This window comes from Penaeus vannamei, chromosome 24 (genome assembly GCF_042767895.1).
Source record: "Penaeus vannamei isolate JL-2024 chromosome 24, ASM4276789v1, whole genome shotgun sequence".
NCBI classification, from domain to species: Eukaryota; Metazoa; Arthropoda; class Malacostraca; order Decapoda; family Penaeidae; genus Penaeus; species Penaeus vannamei.
In genome coordinates, this window is record NC_091572.1 from 7,049,979 (window position 1) to 7,069,978 (window position 20,000).

At 44.6% G+C, this 20,000-nt stretch overlaps 1 protein-coding gene across 7 annotated transcripts in view; it reads left to right on the top strand.

Annotated features, from left to right (window-relative positions):
- Positions 1–20,000, top strand: part of LOC113809519 (uncharacterized) — a 355,751-nt gene that overhangs the window by 314,159 nt on the left and 21,592 nt on the right. The window contains exons 11-14 of one of the 7 annotated variants that reach the window (XM_070138335.1): positions 1,583–1,744; positions 5,962–6,060; positions 7,808–8,038; positions 18,813–18,953. In XM_070138335.1, the coding sequence (XP_069994436.1) occupies positions 1,583–1,744; positions 5,962–6,060; positions 7,808–8,038; positions 18,813–18,953 (633 nt within the window). Of the gene's footprint in view, positions 1–1,582; positions 1,745–5,961; positions 6,061–7,807; positions 8,039–11,586; positions 11,659–18,812; positions 18,954–20,000 lie in introns of all 7 variants that reach the window. The other 6 variants (XM_070138336.1, XM_070138337.1, XM_070138338.1 and 3 more) reach the window with 6 other exon arrangements.

Consider the following 20,000-nt stretch of genomic DNA (forward strand, 5'->3'; position numbering starts at 1 on the left):
ACACATATATATATAGTGTGAGCGTGTGTATATATATACAAATTATTTTATAATGAATAAAATCATCATAGAAAATACAAGCAAAGATAAACTTACAAGTGTAAAATTACATTTGGTGAAGGTCTCCAAACGCTATCATTTCTGTGCTCCTGAAGTATCTGTTCTGTTTATAATCATGGAACGTTTCTACAAAATACATTTCTTTGTGGTGATGAAACCAACGAAATGCGGAAAGCAATATTCGGATTTTGGCGTGAAAACAGTTGTATGTTGTTCCGTATGCTCGATATATTTCCAAAAGCCGGATTCACAAGACCGATAAATGTGAATTTTCGGATATGAGAGGAAGAAAGAGAGAGAAGATGGGGTTGGGAAGTAGAGAGAAGAGGGAATTAAGAGAGAAAGAACGAGAGAGAGAGAGAGGCCGAGCGATAGAGAGACGGACACAGAAAGAAATGGCAAAAAAGAAAGAATGCGACTGCGTATGTTAGAATCCTCCTCTGATTGGAGACCTCAGATATGTGCAGCCTTTACATCCCGTCGTAAACACTTCGAGCCAAGTGAAATGGACGCAGCATCGTAACGTACAGGAGACCAACGCAAATGCCTTCAGCGATCGGTATGGTGTTACAACGCTGCGCTATGGACAGTGCGTAGGGAAATACGATGACTTGGGTGAAAAAAAAAAAAAAAAAACAGGGAAACCATTTTTTTTTTTTTTTTTTTTTTTTGCTTCTGGGTATATGCATCGTATTTTCATCTATGTTTTCATATTGATTGTCACGTTATCAACAGTATTTGGGATGTATTCCAACAGTCGTCTTTATTCTAACTTGGCTTCTGGAGTCCGTGTGTGTGTGTGTGTGTGTGTGTGTGTGTGTGTGTGTGTGTGTGTGTGTGTGTGTGTGTGTGTGTGTGTGTGTGTGTGTGTGTGTGTGTGTCTCTCTCTCTCTCTCTCTCTCTCTCTCTCTCTCTCTCTCTCTCTCTATATATATATATATATATATATATATATATATATATATATATATATATATATATACACAGGATGTATATATGTCATATTTTCTTCCCAATAATTGTTTTATATATTTTGTCACCAGCGTTTAGGATATATTCCATGAATCATATGGAAATCCCGAGAAAATGGAATACATAATAGATAACACTCTGCTTACGTTTGTGCACTATTTATTTATGTCTGAATTAGTTAAACACCTAAACCTCTGTGTTTTTGCTGAACGTAATTCCATTTTCCTGTCGAGGCCATGACTGTGCGCGACTGTTTGTGTGAGTTTGCTTAATCATATATAGTAGCTGTCTTTTAGGTACATCTGTTTATACAGCTATGTCATATTACTTTTCTGATGTATATCTACATGTGTTTACATTTGAGTGTGTGTGTATGTGTGTGTGTGTGTGTGTGTGTGTGTGTGTGTGTGTGTGTGTGTGTGTGTGTGTGTGTGTGTGTGTGTGTGTGTGTGTGTGTGTGTGTGTGTGTGTGTGCGTGTGTGTGGTATATACACATATAGCCGCATTGATCCCCGCGCCGCCCCCTCACCCGTGTCTGTCTCCCCCGCAGGACACTCCCGCCAAGGCCTGAAGTGCAGGATGTGCAAAATGAACGTCCACGCCGAGTGTCAGGACCAGGTGGGGAAGTGTCAGCCCAAGTCCCGCCTCCTGCGACGTCAGCGCTCGACCTCCGAGATCGAAAGCAAACAGATGGACGCCGGAGAGGAAGACAGTGAGTGTAGACGGTCTTGTGGTGTTTTGGGGGTCGCCACGCGGCCGCACGCGCGTGCACGCACTCGCTTCGGGAACGGGGCTGGGGTGATTCCGTCCCTTGCAGAGAGTGTGCGTGCAAAGCGCATTCAATTCCTGGTCTTGGAATCATAGCCTTCATTGAGATTTACCACATAACTCGTCAGTTCTTGGAATTATAAACACGTTCAGATTATACGAGTTATGGTTCAATTTCCTTTTCCTTTTTTTTTTACTCTTTTCATGCTACACATTACACATTCTTTGATCCGAACGATTAGTTCGACAGTACTATTCAACATGAAAATGTACTTTCCACATTTTGTTTGTTTTCATTTCTAATTGGCAATTACTTTTCGATTTCAGAATATGAAGATCCCATTTCAAAGGTCTGATTTTTTTCCTGTCTTACATTTTTTTAGTTATTTTTGGCTGTTTATGAGCTGCTGCCACTTACTGAAAAATTTGGTACATTTTGTTCCCGTGTCATGTCCTCCGTAGATTTGTCCAGGACTAGGAAAGGGTTAGCTAAGCTTGTCCTGCCTGGCGAGGCTGGCCAACCCGAGGCGGGCTCGATGTATGGCGTAAAGAGGCGAGTGTTTAGAGCGAGGAGCTGCCTCGCCGAGCGCCAGACGCCCCGCTGGCGAGTCGAGAGGAATGTTCTATGTTCAGGGCGCGAGGAGGCGAGCGAGGGGCGCTGGCTTCCCTCGCGCTGTGGGAGACCGTTTTCGGTATATAGTGTGGTAGTGTGATTGCCATGCAAGGCTGTATGTCAAGCAAAGCTGTATGTAATGCAAGGCTGTATGTCATGCAAATGCTGTATGTAATGCAAGGCTGTATGTCATGCAAGGCTCACTGTCATTTAAGGTCATTTATCATACAAGACTTTTGTTTCATCAGCAAAATTGAGCATCAGCAAGAAAAATGTTCGGGAATAAAAGATATGTATATCACAGGGATAAAAGTACTGTCGCTATGATACCTCACAACATGTTTTTGTCACGCCCCCTGTCAGAGGCTATAACTTTCATATCTTTATTTACATTTATTGAATTGATAATTTGTCCTCTTTCCCTTTAAATCTACATTTTTTAGGTTCTCATTGTTAATTATTTGTTTAGTTCTTACCACAAACACATTGGAAATATATTTGTGTTCATATTTCCCTGGTTATTGGGGCGAGTGGTGCCAACTCGTGATTTGCAGTGAAGATAAGTTCCTTCCTTGAGTGATCCGGAATAAGGACTCCGGCAAGGTAAAGTACAAACGAAAATATGAACAACAATATTCCTTAAATTACACCTTTTATTCAGCTTTTAAGACTTCACTTCGACTCAGCTCCCCGTCGATGAGTTGCCACCTGGCGAAATCCGCTGAGCACAGCTTGGCAAGCCTGGGTTTTATGCTTGCTCCGGTTTATTGATTGAAGCAACACCTGGACCACAATTCCTATCGACACGCAACCTGTTAGCCACATGACAGCCATGCAATTTGGCAATGGACCGCACTTTTTGCAGGTGGCAATCACGGGTGCCGCCTTGATCCCCTGTGCCTGTGGCGTTATCTTCTGGCAGCTTAGTCTTTAACCTTTGCGATAACGATGTGACTATGGTTCGGGGGTAAAGTTTATTGCGTTCTGGTGGCTCGGGAGATCTGCAGTTTATTTTTTTACACACTGTTTTAAATGGTACGACGCGGATACATTGCTTAATTAAACTTGATGGGTTCCTGGTTCGTTACAGAAAGAGGATACCACTAAGAGTTCCTTCTAGAGAATTCCTTAAATGGCCTCGTAATGGTACTCGGTAATATCTCTCGATACCTCTCTCTAGTGATGTTTCCGCGATGCACTCTTCTGTTATCAAGTTACATAATTGTATGAGGTTCTTTTCTGCTCTCAAGATCCTGGTTCATTATGGTTGCCGTGACTTCTACATGGTTATTTTCTTCCACGCTTCGCTTCTCGTCATCGGGTGGCAATCTGGTACACGACTGTAGTTATTATTCCCGGTTGCCGGCTCTGACTCAGCGAGACTAACTTCAAAGAGCTGTACAAAAAGGACATGGTAGCTTTGAGGTCTATTTTCCAGGAGTCAGGTGAGGGGATATAACGCTCATCCGCCTGCATCGCTCGCCTCACGATTTTTCAGCGTGAAATAACAGCGACGTACATAACTTATTTTGTCATGTATCGTTCCCTTAGCCCCTTCAGGTTTCCTCGCGTCACTCACGCGGCCACTTTTTCATCGCCTCCCGGCCATAAAATGCATTTTCCTTATTCCTATCGACCCTGACGCGTAAATGCTTACTGGTCGCCCCAGTCGCGGTCGTGGCTAAATGCGTGCATCAATCTCGTGGTAGCATTGCCTGTATTTAGAAACCTGAATCATACCAGCAGATTACTTGGTATCACTCACGTTATTACCATCGTTTACACGTCTTCTTGGTTCCCTTTACGGCTCCCGTGGGCTCGACGTCAGGCCTGCGGGCGAGAGATACTTACAGGGCAGCCCCGGTTACTTACAAGAGCCATCTGTAGCTTCCGTCGCAAAGTAGCGCCGAGCATTATTTTCACTTTCGTGCTTTAATTTGCCATTTGCCAGGAATAAACACGGCGGGTCGTGTATTTTCATTCCAGAATGATGAATGTAACTTGCGCTGCAGCCTCATTTCTTTTCCGGCCCCGAGTTAATGCACAGCTGGATCCCTTCCGCCATGCACTGCTCTCTGCGCCGCCCGACAGAGATGAGAAAGGAGACACTCAGAGGCCCACGCGCCGCCGTGCATGACATCCTCACCAGTCGAGGTCTCCGTTGCCCCGGGCGGCGCTCTGTGCATGACTCGGACTGCCAACTTTAAGCTGCTCCTGTGACCATATGCCGAGATGTTATCTTACACACGAGGCGGAACAGTTAGGTACACGCGCCTGTCGTCCTCGCTGGTGTCTGGCGCGTACATGTGTACCCTGACTGCTGGCTGAATATATCACACATATCGACTCGGTATCATAGACACGAGAACACAGCAGCGATAACGATAAGAATTAACACCATTCTGTATCAATTATTGTCCAGTAGCTACCATCGGAAATATCAGCCATTCATACATTACTTTTAAACAGTAATTTAAAGTTCTTAACAACCAATCATGGCAATAGGCAATTACACTCAGTAATCCCATCCAAAGCCAGGCACAATTGCGCCAATAGTCAGGTACAGCAGATGGTAATTACAGCCTTAAATATCTGCAGTGGCACTCATCACAAGAGCCAGTGACAAGGGCGGTACACGCGCCAACCACTCCTGCTAATGGTTGATAACAAGGTTTTCATTCCTTTGTTTCATGGTGGTGGCTCAATATGCTCGATGAGAGGGTTATTTCTTCACCTTTATTGTACTTTACGATTCTTTCTGTACGAGACTTTTATCAAATCAGATAACAAGACGACTGGAAAAATCCCAGGTATTCTTTTTACGAATAGCGATTGCGTAAGCTCTTATTACGGGTCCATGGGCGTGTGGAATGACAAATTGAATGGCATTTTCGAGATGATGTGTCGGACGGGGTTTCGCGCTGGTAATGAATGGAGGGGAATGGCCACTGATGCTAATCCAAGCTTCAATGCTTATGTGATATATGCAGCAGCCGCCCGCGCTTCAAGATTCACTCCAAACAATATGGTAAGGTTTCATGTATACATGCCAAACTACATCTAACATAACACAAACTGTCTTCAGATTTCATTCAGATCTTTCTCATCCTGACTTGGTTTATATGATAACGACTACTTCACACAGTCAGGAATGTGTATTTGTAAGAAACTGCCTCTTACAACGGTCAAGGTAGGCTTAACTGCCCAATACAGCCAGCAATGTCCAGTGGTAAATGTGCTCTGTGTTTAAGCTCCACTCTGGTGACTGTCTCGCCCGGCCCGGGTGGAGTGCGGGGACGTTCGCCTCACAAGACAAGGACTCCAAGGCACTGACTCTTCATAATTTCACTCTCCATTATTTACTCTTAAACAAGGTATTACGTTGCCCGGCAGCAGTTCTAAACTTTGGGGATCTCATTGTCCAAAACACAGCTCCAGCCAAGCCCGTAGGCACTCTGTTGAGACAGCCCCGCCGCCTGTGACCTCCGCGACACCACGTCTGTCCCACGGCACTGTCAGATGTAACACAGCTCCACCGTCTCTTACAGACGAGCCCACTATCAGCTTCAGCTCGCTTATCGCCAGCCAGCCTGCCCGCCGGGGCGCGGAACCTGCGTCCTCTAGTGCGGCCACGGAGATCCAAATAGGTATTTGCGGATCCTTGTTGGGCGAATGGAGGTGTCCTGCGTCCAAGACCCTTACACGTCTAACTTGTACTAGTTACGCGCACGTGTTGAGTCTAGTTTAGCAAACGAGAGGAAATTTCCCTAGTGTAGTTGTACAACTGTAGTAGATCTGACCAAGAGATATATTGTTCGTAACAGTTTTGTTGAATGAAGTGTCTTTTATGTGACCCAAATCTAATAGGTTTGTTATTTTTTCATTAGAAATCAAAGGATTGTTTCTCCCACACTCACGTAACAGCGGAACCTTCTAGAGGGTTTTAAAAGAGTTGACATTTTCGTAGTGGAAGACGCACCTTGAAATGCCGAAATAACGCACCAATGGGGGATAAATATGAGCGACCTCACTTTCAAACGTCGATGAGTTATAGGCTCAGACTGACACAAAAGAGAGAAGAGTTCAGAGTTAAGCATGAATATCCAGTACTCACACACCTGGTGTTTTTATTTCGGCATTTCCCACCCCAGTGTAGGTGTCACTCACAAGGAATCAAGAGCAAAAGCAACTGCTAAACTAGACTCGCAGGAGGAGAGAGGGAGCGATACCCCCACGAGCTGTCTTTCCCTCGCATGGCGCCCTCACCCTCACTCACCCACCTCGCCCTCTTACCTGTCTACCTCCTGTCTGAGGGAGATCCAGTCCGGGAACGAAGGAAGGAGAAGGGAGACGACCTGGGGGCTGATGCATGTCGACTCAAATTCCTTTTTGTTCTCTTTCCACACGTCCTGTATAGTTACTGCTCTTATTGTGTTGTCTGTCGTAGTGATGTGTATATAAAGGTTGTTGACGATATGGAGAACAGTTGCATGAACAGTGTTTCAGTCTCTTTTTTAAGGCAACAAAATACTTCTAATACTTCCATCACAAGAGCTGGTTTCTTCCCATTGGAATGGCAAAATAGTGTTTACTCATTTAATTTACTTGTTCTCTTTTATTTTCACTTGTCTCTTCTTAGCAGTGACACATTTCCAATGGGTAAATATCACTAGAAAGCCTTATTGTACTTAGTATACTTCTTGTTGTTATTTGTTGAAGCTCCGAAAATCGCCCGCTTGTACAGCACGACACAGTGCGGGTCAGGTGAGGCTTGCAGGTCGATGTTGTCGTAATGTAGCTGAGTATTGTTCTTGCTGCAGCCGGTAGAGCTGTTGTCCCGTGTCCGTGGCGGAGACGTTCTCATCTGTATTTGGAGAGATGAGAGAGTGAGCATTTTATTAAGTACATCATTGTACATACTCTTTTTTTATTTAGATGTCACACTTTCCATTTTCCTTCGCTGCACATCATTGTCACTGTAGCGAATTGATTCTTCTGTACATATTACATTTCCAAAAGTCATAATTTCCTTCCCTCTGGTTCATACTGAGTACAGGTTATACAGGAATGACCGGGTCAGAGTCATGAATACGTAAGTTCAATCCGTAAGTATATATGTATGGACACAGCGACAAAAGGCGTCGCTTTAGTGCCATACTCCTCGTTCTTCCTTGACAAAAAAAAATATTGTTTTATAAATTCTTGAGTAATTTTGAGTTCTCCATTAAACTGTTCTTTTCTTTACACAAGTCACCTACAGCTTTCCTTTTGTCAGACCCGCGCGTCCAGTCGTTGTTTGTTTGTCATGGCCATAGTGGTACGAGCCGGGCGTCGAGGAGCGGCTGCCGTGTGGGGAGTGTGCACTAACAGCATGCCACTGTTGTGTTGTTATAGACAAGACGGAGGAAGTGGACCTGATATACCAGGTGCTGAAACAGGCGGGTGACCTGGGTGGGCGGCGCAGCACCCACGGCTCGGTGGAGCGCGACCTTGGGCGGGAGGTGGGAGGCTCAGGGGCGTCCTCGGGCTCCGGCAGCGCCACGTCCCTCTACCGGCGCCACCCTCGCCCCACTAACACCGGCTCCACTCTCACCGTGAACCCCGCCCCCGTCGCCTCTTCCTCAGGTACTAACACACTAACCTCTTGTTCTCGCCTCAACAACCTTTCAGGATGTTGTGTGGATGATTTACCTCTTTAACAAACCCAGTGACGTGTAAATACAGCTTTATAAATATTCATTTATTTTTACATAATGTGTTATCATTTAAGTAATATGAGGTTGTAGATAGTTTCTGTCTTTCTAGTGAGTTCTTTTCATTTCTATATTGACAGCTAGTTATTCTAGGGACTGGCTATATATTTCAGTAATTTCACCTGATATACTGTTCTTGTCTTTCATGAAAATTACCGATAAATGATTCAATTCATAGGTACTAGTTCAGACGATGAGATATGACATGGGTCTCAGCCCGATATTGTCTTTACATATTTACAGTTATTATTTTTTCCTCGTGTATTTCATAATTCAGTCACTTTGAAAGTTTCTGCACCGAGAGGAATGCATTAGATTTTTTTCTCTGATATTGCATCTTGACTCATCGTTTCTGGCTGTACAAAGTGGCACCTGCACCTCGACACTAGCCGCACCACTGGTAGGCCAGCGCACTTCATTGTGCTTAACATAGGTTCCAAAGAAATCTTCAGGTGTAGTGCGTAGTATTAGCATATTTATAGGAATTGTTATTCAAAGTAATGTTATTAGGCTTCACCCAGCTGTACAAAGTTATTGATAAGATTAAGTCCATTGCACTGTCACTTTTCCAGCATACGACAGGGTTTGTCAAGAAACTCGACAAACGAACGTGGTTTTATGCTAAGGTACTTTAGATATTCCACAGGTTCTCGGAGAATTCTACAGGTCCACAAGTCATTATAAAGCTACTGCTTCTTGATTTCTAAAGTGGTTCTGCAAAAAATAGTATTGCAAATCAAGACTTCGTGCTATCCTCCAAGCAGTCAGACTGCAAAAGATCTCATTCTCCTTTCAACATGTTATTGTGTGTTTTTTATGTGGTTATATATGTCATTTAGATTACTATACGTGTCCTCAGGTTATACGCCGTATCCCCAGACTGCACCGCGTGGCAATTGGTAGCCGTGTATGTCCTCTATAGAATATGCTGTACGTTCCCTTGACTCATATTACAAATTCTAGATTGCAGTTCGTCCCACAGGTTATACCACGCCCCTCCGCCTATTGAACGAGGCTTTATATCAGATTAAGTCCCTACAGGTTATATCGCACCCATAAGTCATGCATTAGTTGCTAGGCTTTAGCATGTCCCCAAACTTTTATAAGAATTTTCAGACTGTCCCGGCACTACTATGTATTGTCGTTGCCTCTATGACATCCCTTGCCATACCTCCTCCCTCCTCGTAGTTTGTATCAACAAGCAAATATCAACATTTCGGCCGTTTAACTCTGAGTGGATGCCCCTCGCGCTAGGCCTACATAAGGATACGTTTCGCTCGCATTGCGTTAGGTCTTCCCTCTCGTCTTGGGGATTCCTTTAAGCGAAACCAAATGCAAAATTATGACTATCGATAAAAAATGGTTTGCAGATATCGGACAGAAACAGATATTTCAGCCGAAAATTGCTGCGCTCAGAGAACGTTCCCTGTTCAATGATAGCAGAACAATTCTAGGTGAGAAAGGGCCCCGAGAAAGAGAATGCTTAAGACAAGTGTTATTGGAGAGACTGCGATCAAGGGAGAGCCGGCAGGGACACCTGGGATGCCATTTCTCTTTGGGAGGAGGAACCTCGGCTTCCAGACGTCAGGGGAACTATCTCCACGTAAAATCTTTTAGAGAAAAGCCCGCCTCACAAAGGGAATGAGACAGGACGTCTGTCGAATGGCGGCGCAGGACAGGTAGCCATCTGGACTGAGATCTTGCCTCTGAAGTCTGAGGAAATGTGTAGGTCGAGCTCGAGAATCGCCTTCGCGGTGAGGACGCTCTCGCCGCGTCGCCCCGCTGAGCTCTACCCGGTCGAGATGGTCGGGGCTCAGTGCTGACTTGCAGGCATTATCATCCTTACTGATTCATTATGTCGTTACTGCCATTCTCCTTCTGCTGATGACGTCACATGATCACCTCCACTATTACCATCGCGGTCATTGTGCTTCCTGCCATGCTACTGCTGTTAGAAGTCGCGTACTACTCTCTTTTAGCCACTTACATTTTTGCTCTCACAACTAGTGTTATAGCACTAATTTTGTAACTGCTATTATTACAACGATCACTAAGAATATTGTTAATGATACAGCTATTACAACTCCTTTCCCTAGGATTGAAATTATTATAATTGTAATCATTAATATCAGCATTAATACTTTCATTTGTTGTTGCTGTTGTTTTTATTGTTATCACTATCGTTATGATCGCCATTACCATTATCATTATCATATTTTATCATTATCATTATTATTATCATTATTGTTGCAATGATGACGATGATGAAAACAATTATCATTATTTTTCTTATCATTATTACTATTTATCATTATTATTTTACTATTATATTTTTTATTATTATCATTGTTATTATTAGTAGTAGTATTACCACCATTCTTATTGCTACTATTGTTATTATCATCAATTTTCATTGTCATTACTATCATTATCATTATCATCAACTTTATTATTGCTATTATTACTATTATTATTATTATTGCTATTATTAATAATATTATTATCATTATTGTTATCATTGTCAATCATTTTAATCATTATTGATCATTGTCATTATTGTTGTTATTATCATTATGATTATTGTTGTTGCTGTTGTAGTTATTATAATCATCGACATTGTTGTTATTGTTACTGTTATTACTATTGTTCTTATTATTACCTTTATTAATATCATCATCATCATCATTCACAGTAATGACATTAATATTATCTCTATTGTTGTACTATAGACGTAATATTTTCATTTTTAATGGCTATTTTTTGCCATAATAATTATCTTCATTAACGTTGGTCCTGTGGTTATAATTCTCATTAGTATCCGATTTTCCTGTAATCTCTGCTATAACAATCCCTATTACCCATTACTTTCGGCAGTAATATTTCAATCATGACTCAGATCATCACTAGCGTCATCACCATTAACACCAAGGCCAACACCGTGGCCATTAGAGGCAATGTAATAATGGAGGTGAAGCATTATCATCCCCCCAGCACCCATTACTAAGTTTAGTTTACTCGCGTTTTGCGGATCAATGCGAGATCACGTGACCACTCTTTGTCCTGTGTCACTTCCGGTCGACCTTGTCTGCGGGAGGTCATTGCATAGAGTGTGTTTAGGAACTGCGGTGTTTGTACAGTGTACAAGGTGCGGGTTTTGTGCAGGTGTGAGGAATCATCTGTTTCTCAAGGTATCCATGGTGATGTACTGCTACTGTTTACTGTGTACATAACAACCCCTTGATGTGGTTATAGCTTGTACTGTAGCAGCGGTATTCGCAGTGTACAAAGCAGGGACGTGCTGTAAGTTATTGTTCAAGTTGTTATGTTCATAATGTACATGGTAGTGTACTATGTAAACCACTGATGATATTCCCAATGTCTGTCATGAGGTGTAGTATTGATAAAAGCTTTAATTTCCAGGGAGAGGACTTGTATTAGAGCACTTGACCCTGTGTGAGCAGAGTGGACCCTACTACAATGGTGTTCCGACCGGTACTTGCTTTACTTACCTCCGCTTCTCTCACGAACCCTATTCTCACTCAGTACAGTGGTACATCCTCACCCGATGCGGTGCTTCACATGCGCTGTCACTCGGTGCAGTTTTGCATACACACTATCAACTGCTACAGTACCATCCGCTGATCTCCAACTGGTATAGTGCTAAAGTATTACATTCTCCCACTCTTTGCAGCGTTGCAAAATCATGCATACATAATAGTACAGTTGCGACACCGTACATACGCGCTAGTGCAGTGATGCTCACACACGCATTCAAAATGAATTTAGCTGCGTCAATCAGACATGCAAACAGCATTCAATGCATGACCATCTGCCACAGACAAGCATTTGCCAGAAAATAAGATAAACCATATATTCTAAAGGTAAAGAGTTCTGAACAGACAACCCAACAGCAACATATGTCCTTACCTAAAACTTGTCTCTACCTCCCTTACGCCTTAAAGTTCTTGAATATTATACTTTCATTTCCATCTGCTTATATGTAGGTTAAATTTGTATATCTTGCATTTAAAAAGTCCTTTCTTAATAAGCCCATAAATTTAGAAAGATGACAAGATTTTGAGCACTATTTTTGTTCACTGTTTCTTGGCTCTCCCTGACAACCTTTCACACAACGAATTTCGGAGTATTTTGTGTGCGTGCGTTTTGAAAACCGTAGAAGAACCCACCATCACTGTATCGAGTGAGAATGCGGCAGTGATGGTTTCCTTTTTTTTACATTTTTTGCAGGTATTCCTTTCTTTAACCACTGATGCATTTTTTGTGATATCAGTTTATGCAATGGAAAGATAATCCCTGGCCTATGATTGTGTTGAGGAGAAGGGTCGGTGGTTGGAATGCATTCGTATGACAACCGCCGCCGCCCACTCCGCGCCAGGTGACCTCCGCTGCCTGACCTGGTCCAGCTTCATTGTGCAATGATCACTCTAGTTTTGACCTTTTTTTTTGGTAATTTTATCTAGTTCCGGGGCTTAGTTTCCTTAGAATTGTTTAATTTTTTAACATAGTTCAGAGGCTTAGTTCTGCTAGACATTTTCCTAGTTTTAGGGCTTAGCTCCCACTTAGTGTGTGTGTGTGCTCATTAAGCTGGGGCCTCGGACTCGCAATCAAGTAAGTGGAAGCCGTCACGGTGCCCCCCACCCCTCCTTTTTTCTTGAAGTAGCTTCTAGTTGCATATTCATGACACATTTGTTTCTTCTCGTTTCCCCATTTTTGCATATATTTCGTTCAAATATATCCATTTTTTTCCCCTACCTGTAGTCTTTTAAAAATGATTCAGACATTTTTCTTTACTGCGCACGGACAATGACCCTCCTTTAACACAGTCACAACCTCGAAAAATATGCGGCTGCGTCAAATTTCCATCGATATCATAGCCCATCATACATCACGTGAGTCATCCTGCAATCATGGGACCTCGCCGACCAATAATTTCACGAGATTGCCATGCACAAAGATCTCTCGATAAAGGGCATTACACGTGTGATTAGAAACTGTCGTGCTCTAAGCTGTTTTACCGAAGTTGCAATCGATCGCGCAATTTTTCATGTACTGATGTGTATATCAGTGTTTGTTTAGCGGATATATATTAGACCTGGTGAGTGGATAGGCTGGTTTCCTCTGGTAGGTGGATTAAGTAATGTAGGTAGGTAGATTAAGCAACATATGTAGGTAGATTAAGCAACATATGTAGGTAGATTAAGCAATATATGTAGGTAGATTAAGGCTTAACGACCAGTATGTATGATCCAAAACATGAGACCGAGAAAGCAAAACGATCCACACAGTATAGCATTGAGTGTATGTTACCGCGAATGTATATATATATAGATTCCTTTTGAGTGACTCTTATGGCCAGAAATAGATATCTGGCATTACTTTACCCTTTTGTAAACAAGGAGATAATCAATCCTTTGAGCTTGAAATAAGGATTTTTTTCTGAAAATCCCTCCAGTTGTATATTTGAGAAAATCCTTTCTGAGGACACGTGACTCTTAAAAGGACGACAAAATAGCCCACATTAACAATACACTCACTAATAACAAGACAAACCCACACCTGTAAGAGTGGGAACATAACAATGATGATTATACAGACAATGAAAGTATTTTTTTGTTGAAGATTTCACTAGCTAAGAATATAATACGGTGTTCCCAGCGTTTCTCTCTCTGTGTGTGTATATACTGCATGTTTAATTTAACAACTTAATACGGAAATAGGTAGATTAAACATAAATCCCATCGTGATTATGTATATATTCATAGGCGAGTGTGCGTGTGAATATGAGAGTTTTCGAATAGGTACCGTTTTATGTTTATGCTGTGTACATACCGGTCGAGAGAATGATAGGGCAGATAAAGGAGGAGAGAGAGAGAGAGAAAGAGAGAGAGAGAGAGAGAAAGAGATAGAGAGAGAGAGAGAGAGAGACCAACTGACTGCATTTACTATTTTCCTACGCTATTATTAGTTCTTATTATTGTTCATATCAATGTCTGTTTCTCATTTGTTCCCAGCACAAGATTCTACTTTTATTCCGGCTGATGATTCTTTTCCTATGTCCACCACTGAGTCTTGCGTGCACTTAAGACATTTTTCACAGCACTTCTGGATTTCGCCTGTTCTGTGCCGATGACACCGGCCTGTTCTCCCGCCAGTGGTTTCTGCATCTCTTTTATTAGCATTTATTATTCATTAACTAGCGTTTCTAGTCTGTTCTTTGCTTCACCCTCTTGTCTTGATTGCAAGTCGTTTTCTTCACACGATTCTTGATTCATGTCTTGCTTCGGTCTTCATTGATTGTCAACGCGTGAATATTTTTATTCATTCTTCTTTTTTCTCGTTCTTTTTCTTTTCTTTCTTTTTTTCTTTTCTTTTTTTTTCTCGTCCGATGATTCTAGCATGTCCCGCTCGGGTGATTCTTATCGACTCTTTTACTTGGTCTTATCAGTCTTAAAGAATTAAAAAGAATCAATATATGCAGATGCTTTCTGTCAGATTCTTGGCAATGATTCTATATCCTGTTCTTCCTGACGATTTCAAATCCGTCTTCTGATGGTGTTTCTCCATTGTTCTCCGCTGGTATTTGTAGATTTGTTCTTTGCTAATGACTTTCACCGTCTTTTCTGCTCATGATTGTAACTTGTTCTCTGATCATTCTAAATAGCTTTCTATAACCGATTCCAAGTGGCTCTCTGATGATGAATCAAGCTCGCGTTCAGACGATTCTTGTTAGTTAGTTCCAAAGATTTAAGAGTGTGTCCGTGTGTCTGTCTGCCCGGGTGTAAATGTCCTTCAGAATAGGATCCTTCTCGAAATAGGGACCAAAATCATGGCGATTTAAATACCATATTTCCGGTAGGATTGTCTTACATCTACACCCCATCGAGATTTCTCTCTCTGGATATCTGTAACAGCAGTTCTCTATTAAAAGATAAAAGATTAAAATAGTAAGGTATTAATAGTCGAGTCTGACTCTCCCAGGAAATAGGATATATACATTGCCTGACCTAAATAAGCCGTTGATATGTAGGTCGGATTGGGGTGCCGCTCGTGGGAGCTTGGAAACTTGTCAAAGAGTAATGTTATAACCCGGGATTATAGGACCTCTGAGAGAAGCCCATCGGAGGAAAATAGAGTAAAGGAGAAGATAAAAGTAAAAGAGGACGATTGTCAAAATAAGATAATGGTAGTAAATAGGATAAAAGGGTTTGACGGTGTCGGCGAAGGGGCCCTGGAATTGGTTAAGCAGCTTTGGCGATGGGCGTGGGCGCGTAGGCCGAGGCGGCGACGAACGGAAGGCGCTGGAATGGGGTCCCTTGGGGGCGGGGGCGGCGCTGGAGGTGGGAGTGGAGGAGGAGGAGATGATGGGGGTGGAGGAGGAGGTGGGAATGGAGGAGGAGGAGGAGGAGGAGACGGGAGTGGAGGAGGAGGAGGAAGTGGGAGTGGAGGAGGAGGTGTGAGGGGAGGAGGAGGAGGAGCAGGAGGTGGTAGTGGGAGTGGAGGAGGAGGAGGTGGGAGTGGAGGAGGAGATGGGAGTGGAGGAGGAGGAGGAGGTAGGGGTGGAGGAGGAGGAGGAGGAGGTGGGAGTGGAGGAGGAGGAGGAGGTGGGAGTGGAGGAGGAGGAGGAGGTGGGAGTGGAGGAGGAGGAGGAGGTGGGAGTGGAGGAGGAGGAGGAGGTGGGAGTGGAGGAGGAGGAGGAGGTGGGAGTGGAGGAGGAGGAGGAGGTGGGAGTGGAGGAGGAGGAGGAGGTGGGAGTGGAAGAGGAGGAGGAGGAGGAGGACGAGGTGGGATTGGAGGAGGAGGAGAAGGAGGTGGGAGTGGAGGAGGAGGAGAAGGTGGGAGTGGAGGAGGAGGACGAGGTGGGATTGGAGGAGGAGGACGAGGTGGGAGTGGAGGAGGAGGAGGAGGAGAAGAAGGTGGGAGTGGAGGAGGAGGAGGTGGTGGCGGGACGCACTGGCGCGTGTGCCGCACGGGGTCTGAGCCTACCATGTCTATTGATCATCCACAGCCTCCTCTTCCCCGTCCTCCCCTCCTCCCTCCTCCCCGCCGTCCCTTCTATCCTCCCTCGCTCCGTCCTTCCTTCTGTGCCTCCCAACTTCCTTCCTACTTAACCCTCTCCCCATCCCCCCTCCCTCCCCACCTCCATGCCTCCTCTCCTCGCCTTCCCTCTCCCATGCCTCCTCTCCTCCCCTCCCCTCCCCCATACCTCCTCTCCTCTCCTCCCCTCGTCCATGCCTCCTCTCCTCCCCTCCCATCCCCCATGCCTCCTCTCCTCCCCTCCCCTCACTCAAACCTCCTCTCCCCCCCTCCCCTGGTCCATGTCTCCTCTCCTCCCCTCCCCTCCTCCATGCCTCCTCTCCTCCCCTCCCCTCACCCATACCTCCTCTCCTCCCCTCCCCTCCTCCATGCCTCCTCTCCTCCCCTCCCATCACCCTTACCTCCTCTCCTCCCCTTCCCCTCACCCATACCTCCTCTCCTCCCCTCCCCTCCCCCAAGCCTCCTCTTCTCCCTTCCCCTGCCCCATGCCTCCCCCCCCCCTCTCCTCTTTCCACCCACGCCGCCCTCCTCTGATGTTGCTGTCGCCACTTAGTTACTTCCTTCCTCCTCTCCTTCGCCTCTGTTTATCGGAATCCTTCCTCATTGTTTCCTTCCCTTCTCCACGCGTTTCTTCCCCGTTCTCCCTCTCCCCTGCCCTTCCACTTAGCCCGCCTGCCGCCTACGCCTCGGGTCGCTATGAAACAGCCATTAGGTCAGTCATCGGGCAAATCTGTGCCAGACGACGATCAAATCTGCATCAGATTGCGGTCTTCAGCTCATCTCTGTTCGCGTTCATAGCTTCCCGATCTCAGAGACGCGAGAGAGGTGTTCCCCCGCGACGCCGACGGCCAGAACGGCGAGAGAACTTCGGCAGAACGGATGGTTCACCGTCTCTCCTTTACTGTGGGTTTTATAGTGTAGTTCGGGTTGAGTGCTGTTGTTCCTGTCTCGTCTTTACGAATAGCCTGGTTAGTTGTCCCCGCGGGAGGCTTCAGCTGAATGGCTTCATCTATTACGCAGGTTCTGTAGGCACGAGGTCCTTGGAGGTGCTTCCCAGAGTGTTCCTCGAGCCTTGGTGTGTTTTAGGCTGACGGTTCCCCCAGAAGGGCTCGTGTTAGACGTTGGCTGCCCTCCCAAGAAGCCTTTGTAGGCGCCTCCTCCCCGGGCAGCTTCCAAAGGCGGCTCATTCTCCCCGGCAGGTTCCGTGAGATCGGACTGTCAATCTCCCTCACAGCTCCTCGTAGATTAATGGCTCTCGCGGGCCGCCTGCGTGGCTTGGCATCTGTGCTTCTCTCGCGGAAGGATTTAACCCGTTGTGTTCCCTCCCACGCGCATAATGGCCCAAATAGTCCATGAAAGCATTTATGAGTAACCACAAAAAGCATTTTAACTGAATACAGTAACTTGAGTTGCTAGTTGCTTCATTAACCCAACCTCCCTTGAAGGTACTATAATTGCAGGTTATTATGTTTTTAATTTCTTTTAATTTTTTCTTTGTACGTTCGTGCTATGTATTTATGCTTCACTTATTACTCACAATTATTCTTTATTTCACTTGACACACGTAAGGTGCTTTGTTCTGCTGCAGCTCGACTCGCAGTGCAGTGTGAGCAAGCCTAACCACTGCTCCGCCGGGCTAAAAGAAATTCTCGCTGCAGGTCTTCAACTCTCCTTCCTTGTGTAGATATCTGGACTTTTAGAATATTGTAAATAAATTAAAAAAAACAGGATTTTTATGTATTTCTCTTTTTTCTTTCTTTCTTTCTTTCTTTCTTATTTGATACATTTATATTTCCCCATAATAAATCTTAATTGCTTCTTTTATTATGCTGATTTGCAGTGGGTAGAAGTCAGATCTGAGCGTCCCAGTGGTAGCTTCGGCGGGTTCCATCGCTGCGTAAATTATTTTATCGTTTTCTTTTGGTTTGGTTTGCATTTGTTTGCCCCTTTGAACCAATCTAACCCACGTCATGTTGCTTTTGAGACTAACCCGAAGGAAATGGCGTACCTTGCGAATGTATTTATATGTTTATTCATTTATTTATTTGAAGAGTTAACTGCATGTCTGATCCTTGAGGAATGTGAGATAATAAATCCTAAGACGCATCTTGTTATGTCGGAAGATGCGTCGGTGCCTTGTGGCTAGATATGCGCCATTTCCTTAGCGTGTTTACATTTAAGTCTTCCCTTCCCATGGTGATGGTGGAGCCCTGAGACCTCCCGTAAGTGCACCCCGTTGGCCCCACCATGACTGGCACCGATGTTCTGCTCTCCCTTTCTCTTGTTTTTCCCTCTGTGCCTAACAATCATAATGGTTATATTAGTCGGTTTTATTCTTGGTTATAATCCGGTGCAACACACAAAAAAAGCAACTGTACCAAAGTCTCTTGGCTTCAGTAGTTTCAGACCGACATGATCTTGAAGGCAAGTGGTGGCCTGAGTCCCTAGCGAAAGGCAATCCCGAGTGCAGTGTTGAGCAGCATGTCCTCAGTGCTAGTGACGTAGCCTAGTAGAGCCGCTAGCCCCAGAGGCTGCGTGGCGCTCCCCCCGTCGGAGGCCCAGTACTAACCGCACTCCTTGACCTGCCGCAGCACCCATCAGTCCACGCCGACACAAACTCAACTTGCGAATGAAAAGTTTCTCACTTGACTCCCCGGAGTCGACCGAACAAGTACAGCGAAGGCGTCACGGCGGCTCTTCCCACGTCAGCCACGCCTCGTCGCACAGCCAGTGTAAAGCCTAGTGACGTGCACGTGACAGCCACACCTGCCTCCCGACTCCTCTCTCAGGACTCTCCTCATCACCATTTACGTACACACCAGCACAGCTTTCTCACTACGGCCACACCATGTTATACCCCGTGCACGAACAGGCCAGCACACCCGCCTCACCCACCGACAACTCAGGACTCACACCACGGCTATGTTATGCGCACACTTTCTCTCTCACCCTCACATCGCTGTGCTCTCTGATGTGCCTCATACTTTCTAATATAATAGATCGATTTTCTCTCTTTTATATGTGGTGGACGGTTACACACACACACACACACACACACACACACACACACACACACACACACACACACACACACACACACACACACACACACACACACACACACGGGTGCAAAATAGAAATAAAAACACACATCATTTGGTGACGCTAAAGAGTTTTTAAAAATTCACTCGCGGATCATTCCATTTTGTTTGACAAAGTTCCACACACGAGCTCAAGCCACTAATGACACAGTCCCCATATGACCTTACTTGTAACCTTCCGGCTTTCCTGTGACCTTAAATCTAACTTAACCGTCCCTAAGTGACTTTAATGTTGACTTAAAGCTCCCATTCGGCCTTTGACCGTTGCAGCCTTCGTGTTCTTCAATGTAACCTCCATTTTCCCGACCATCATAAATGTAACGTTTGGCAACCTGTCGTGGTAGCCTGCCTGATTTTGGTGTTTATTTTTACGTGTCACTTTACTTTGTATACTTCTCTCGTCACCATATTTATGTGTACTTTAAAAATGTCACCATATGTGTGCTTGCCAACGTAGAACCATGCTGTGTGTGTGTGTGTGTCTTCACCACATATAAACGTGTATATATGTGTGTGTGTTTGTATATGCGTGTTTACAAATACATGTGAGCGTGTGCGTGTGTATTGTGTAATTACCAAGGACTGTGTGCGTTTATGATCTTGTGTGCGTGAAATAATTCCACATCATATTTTCGCTTTTTGTCTCATCTAACTACATCCCTATCATATCTATTCGTT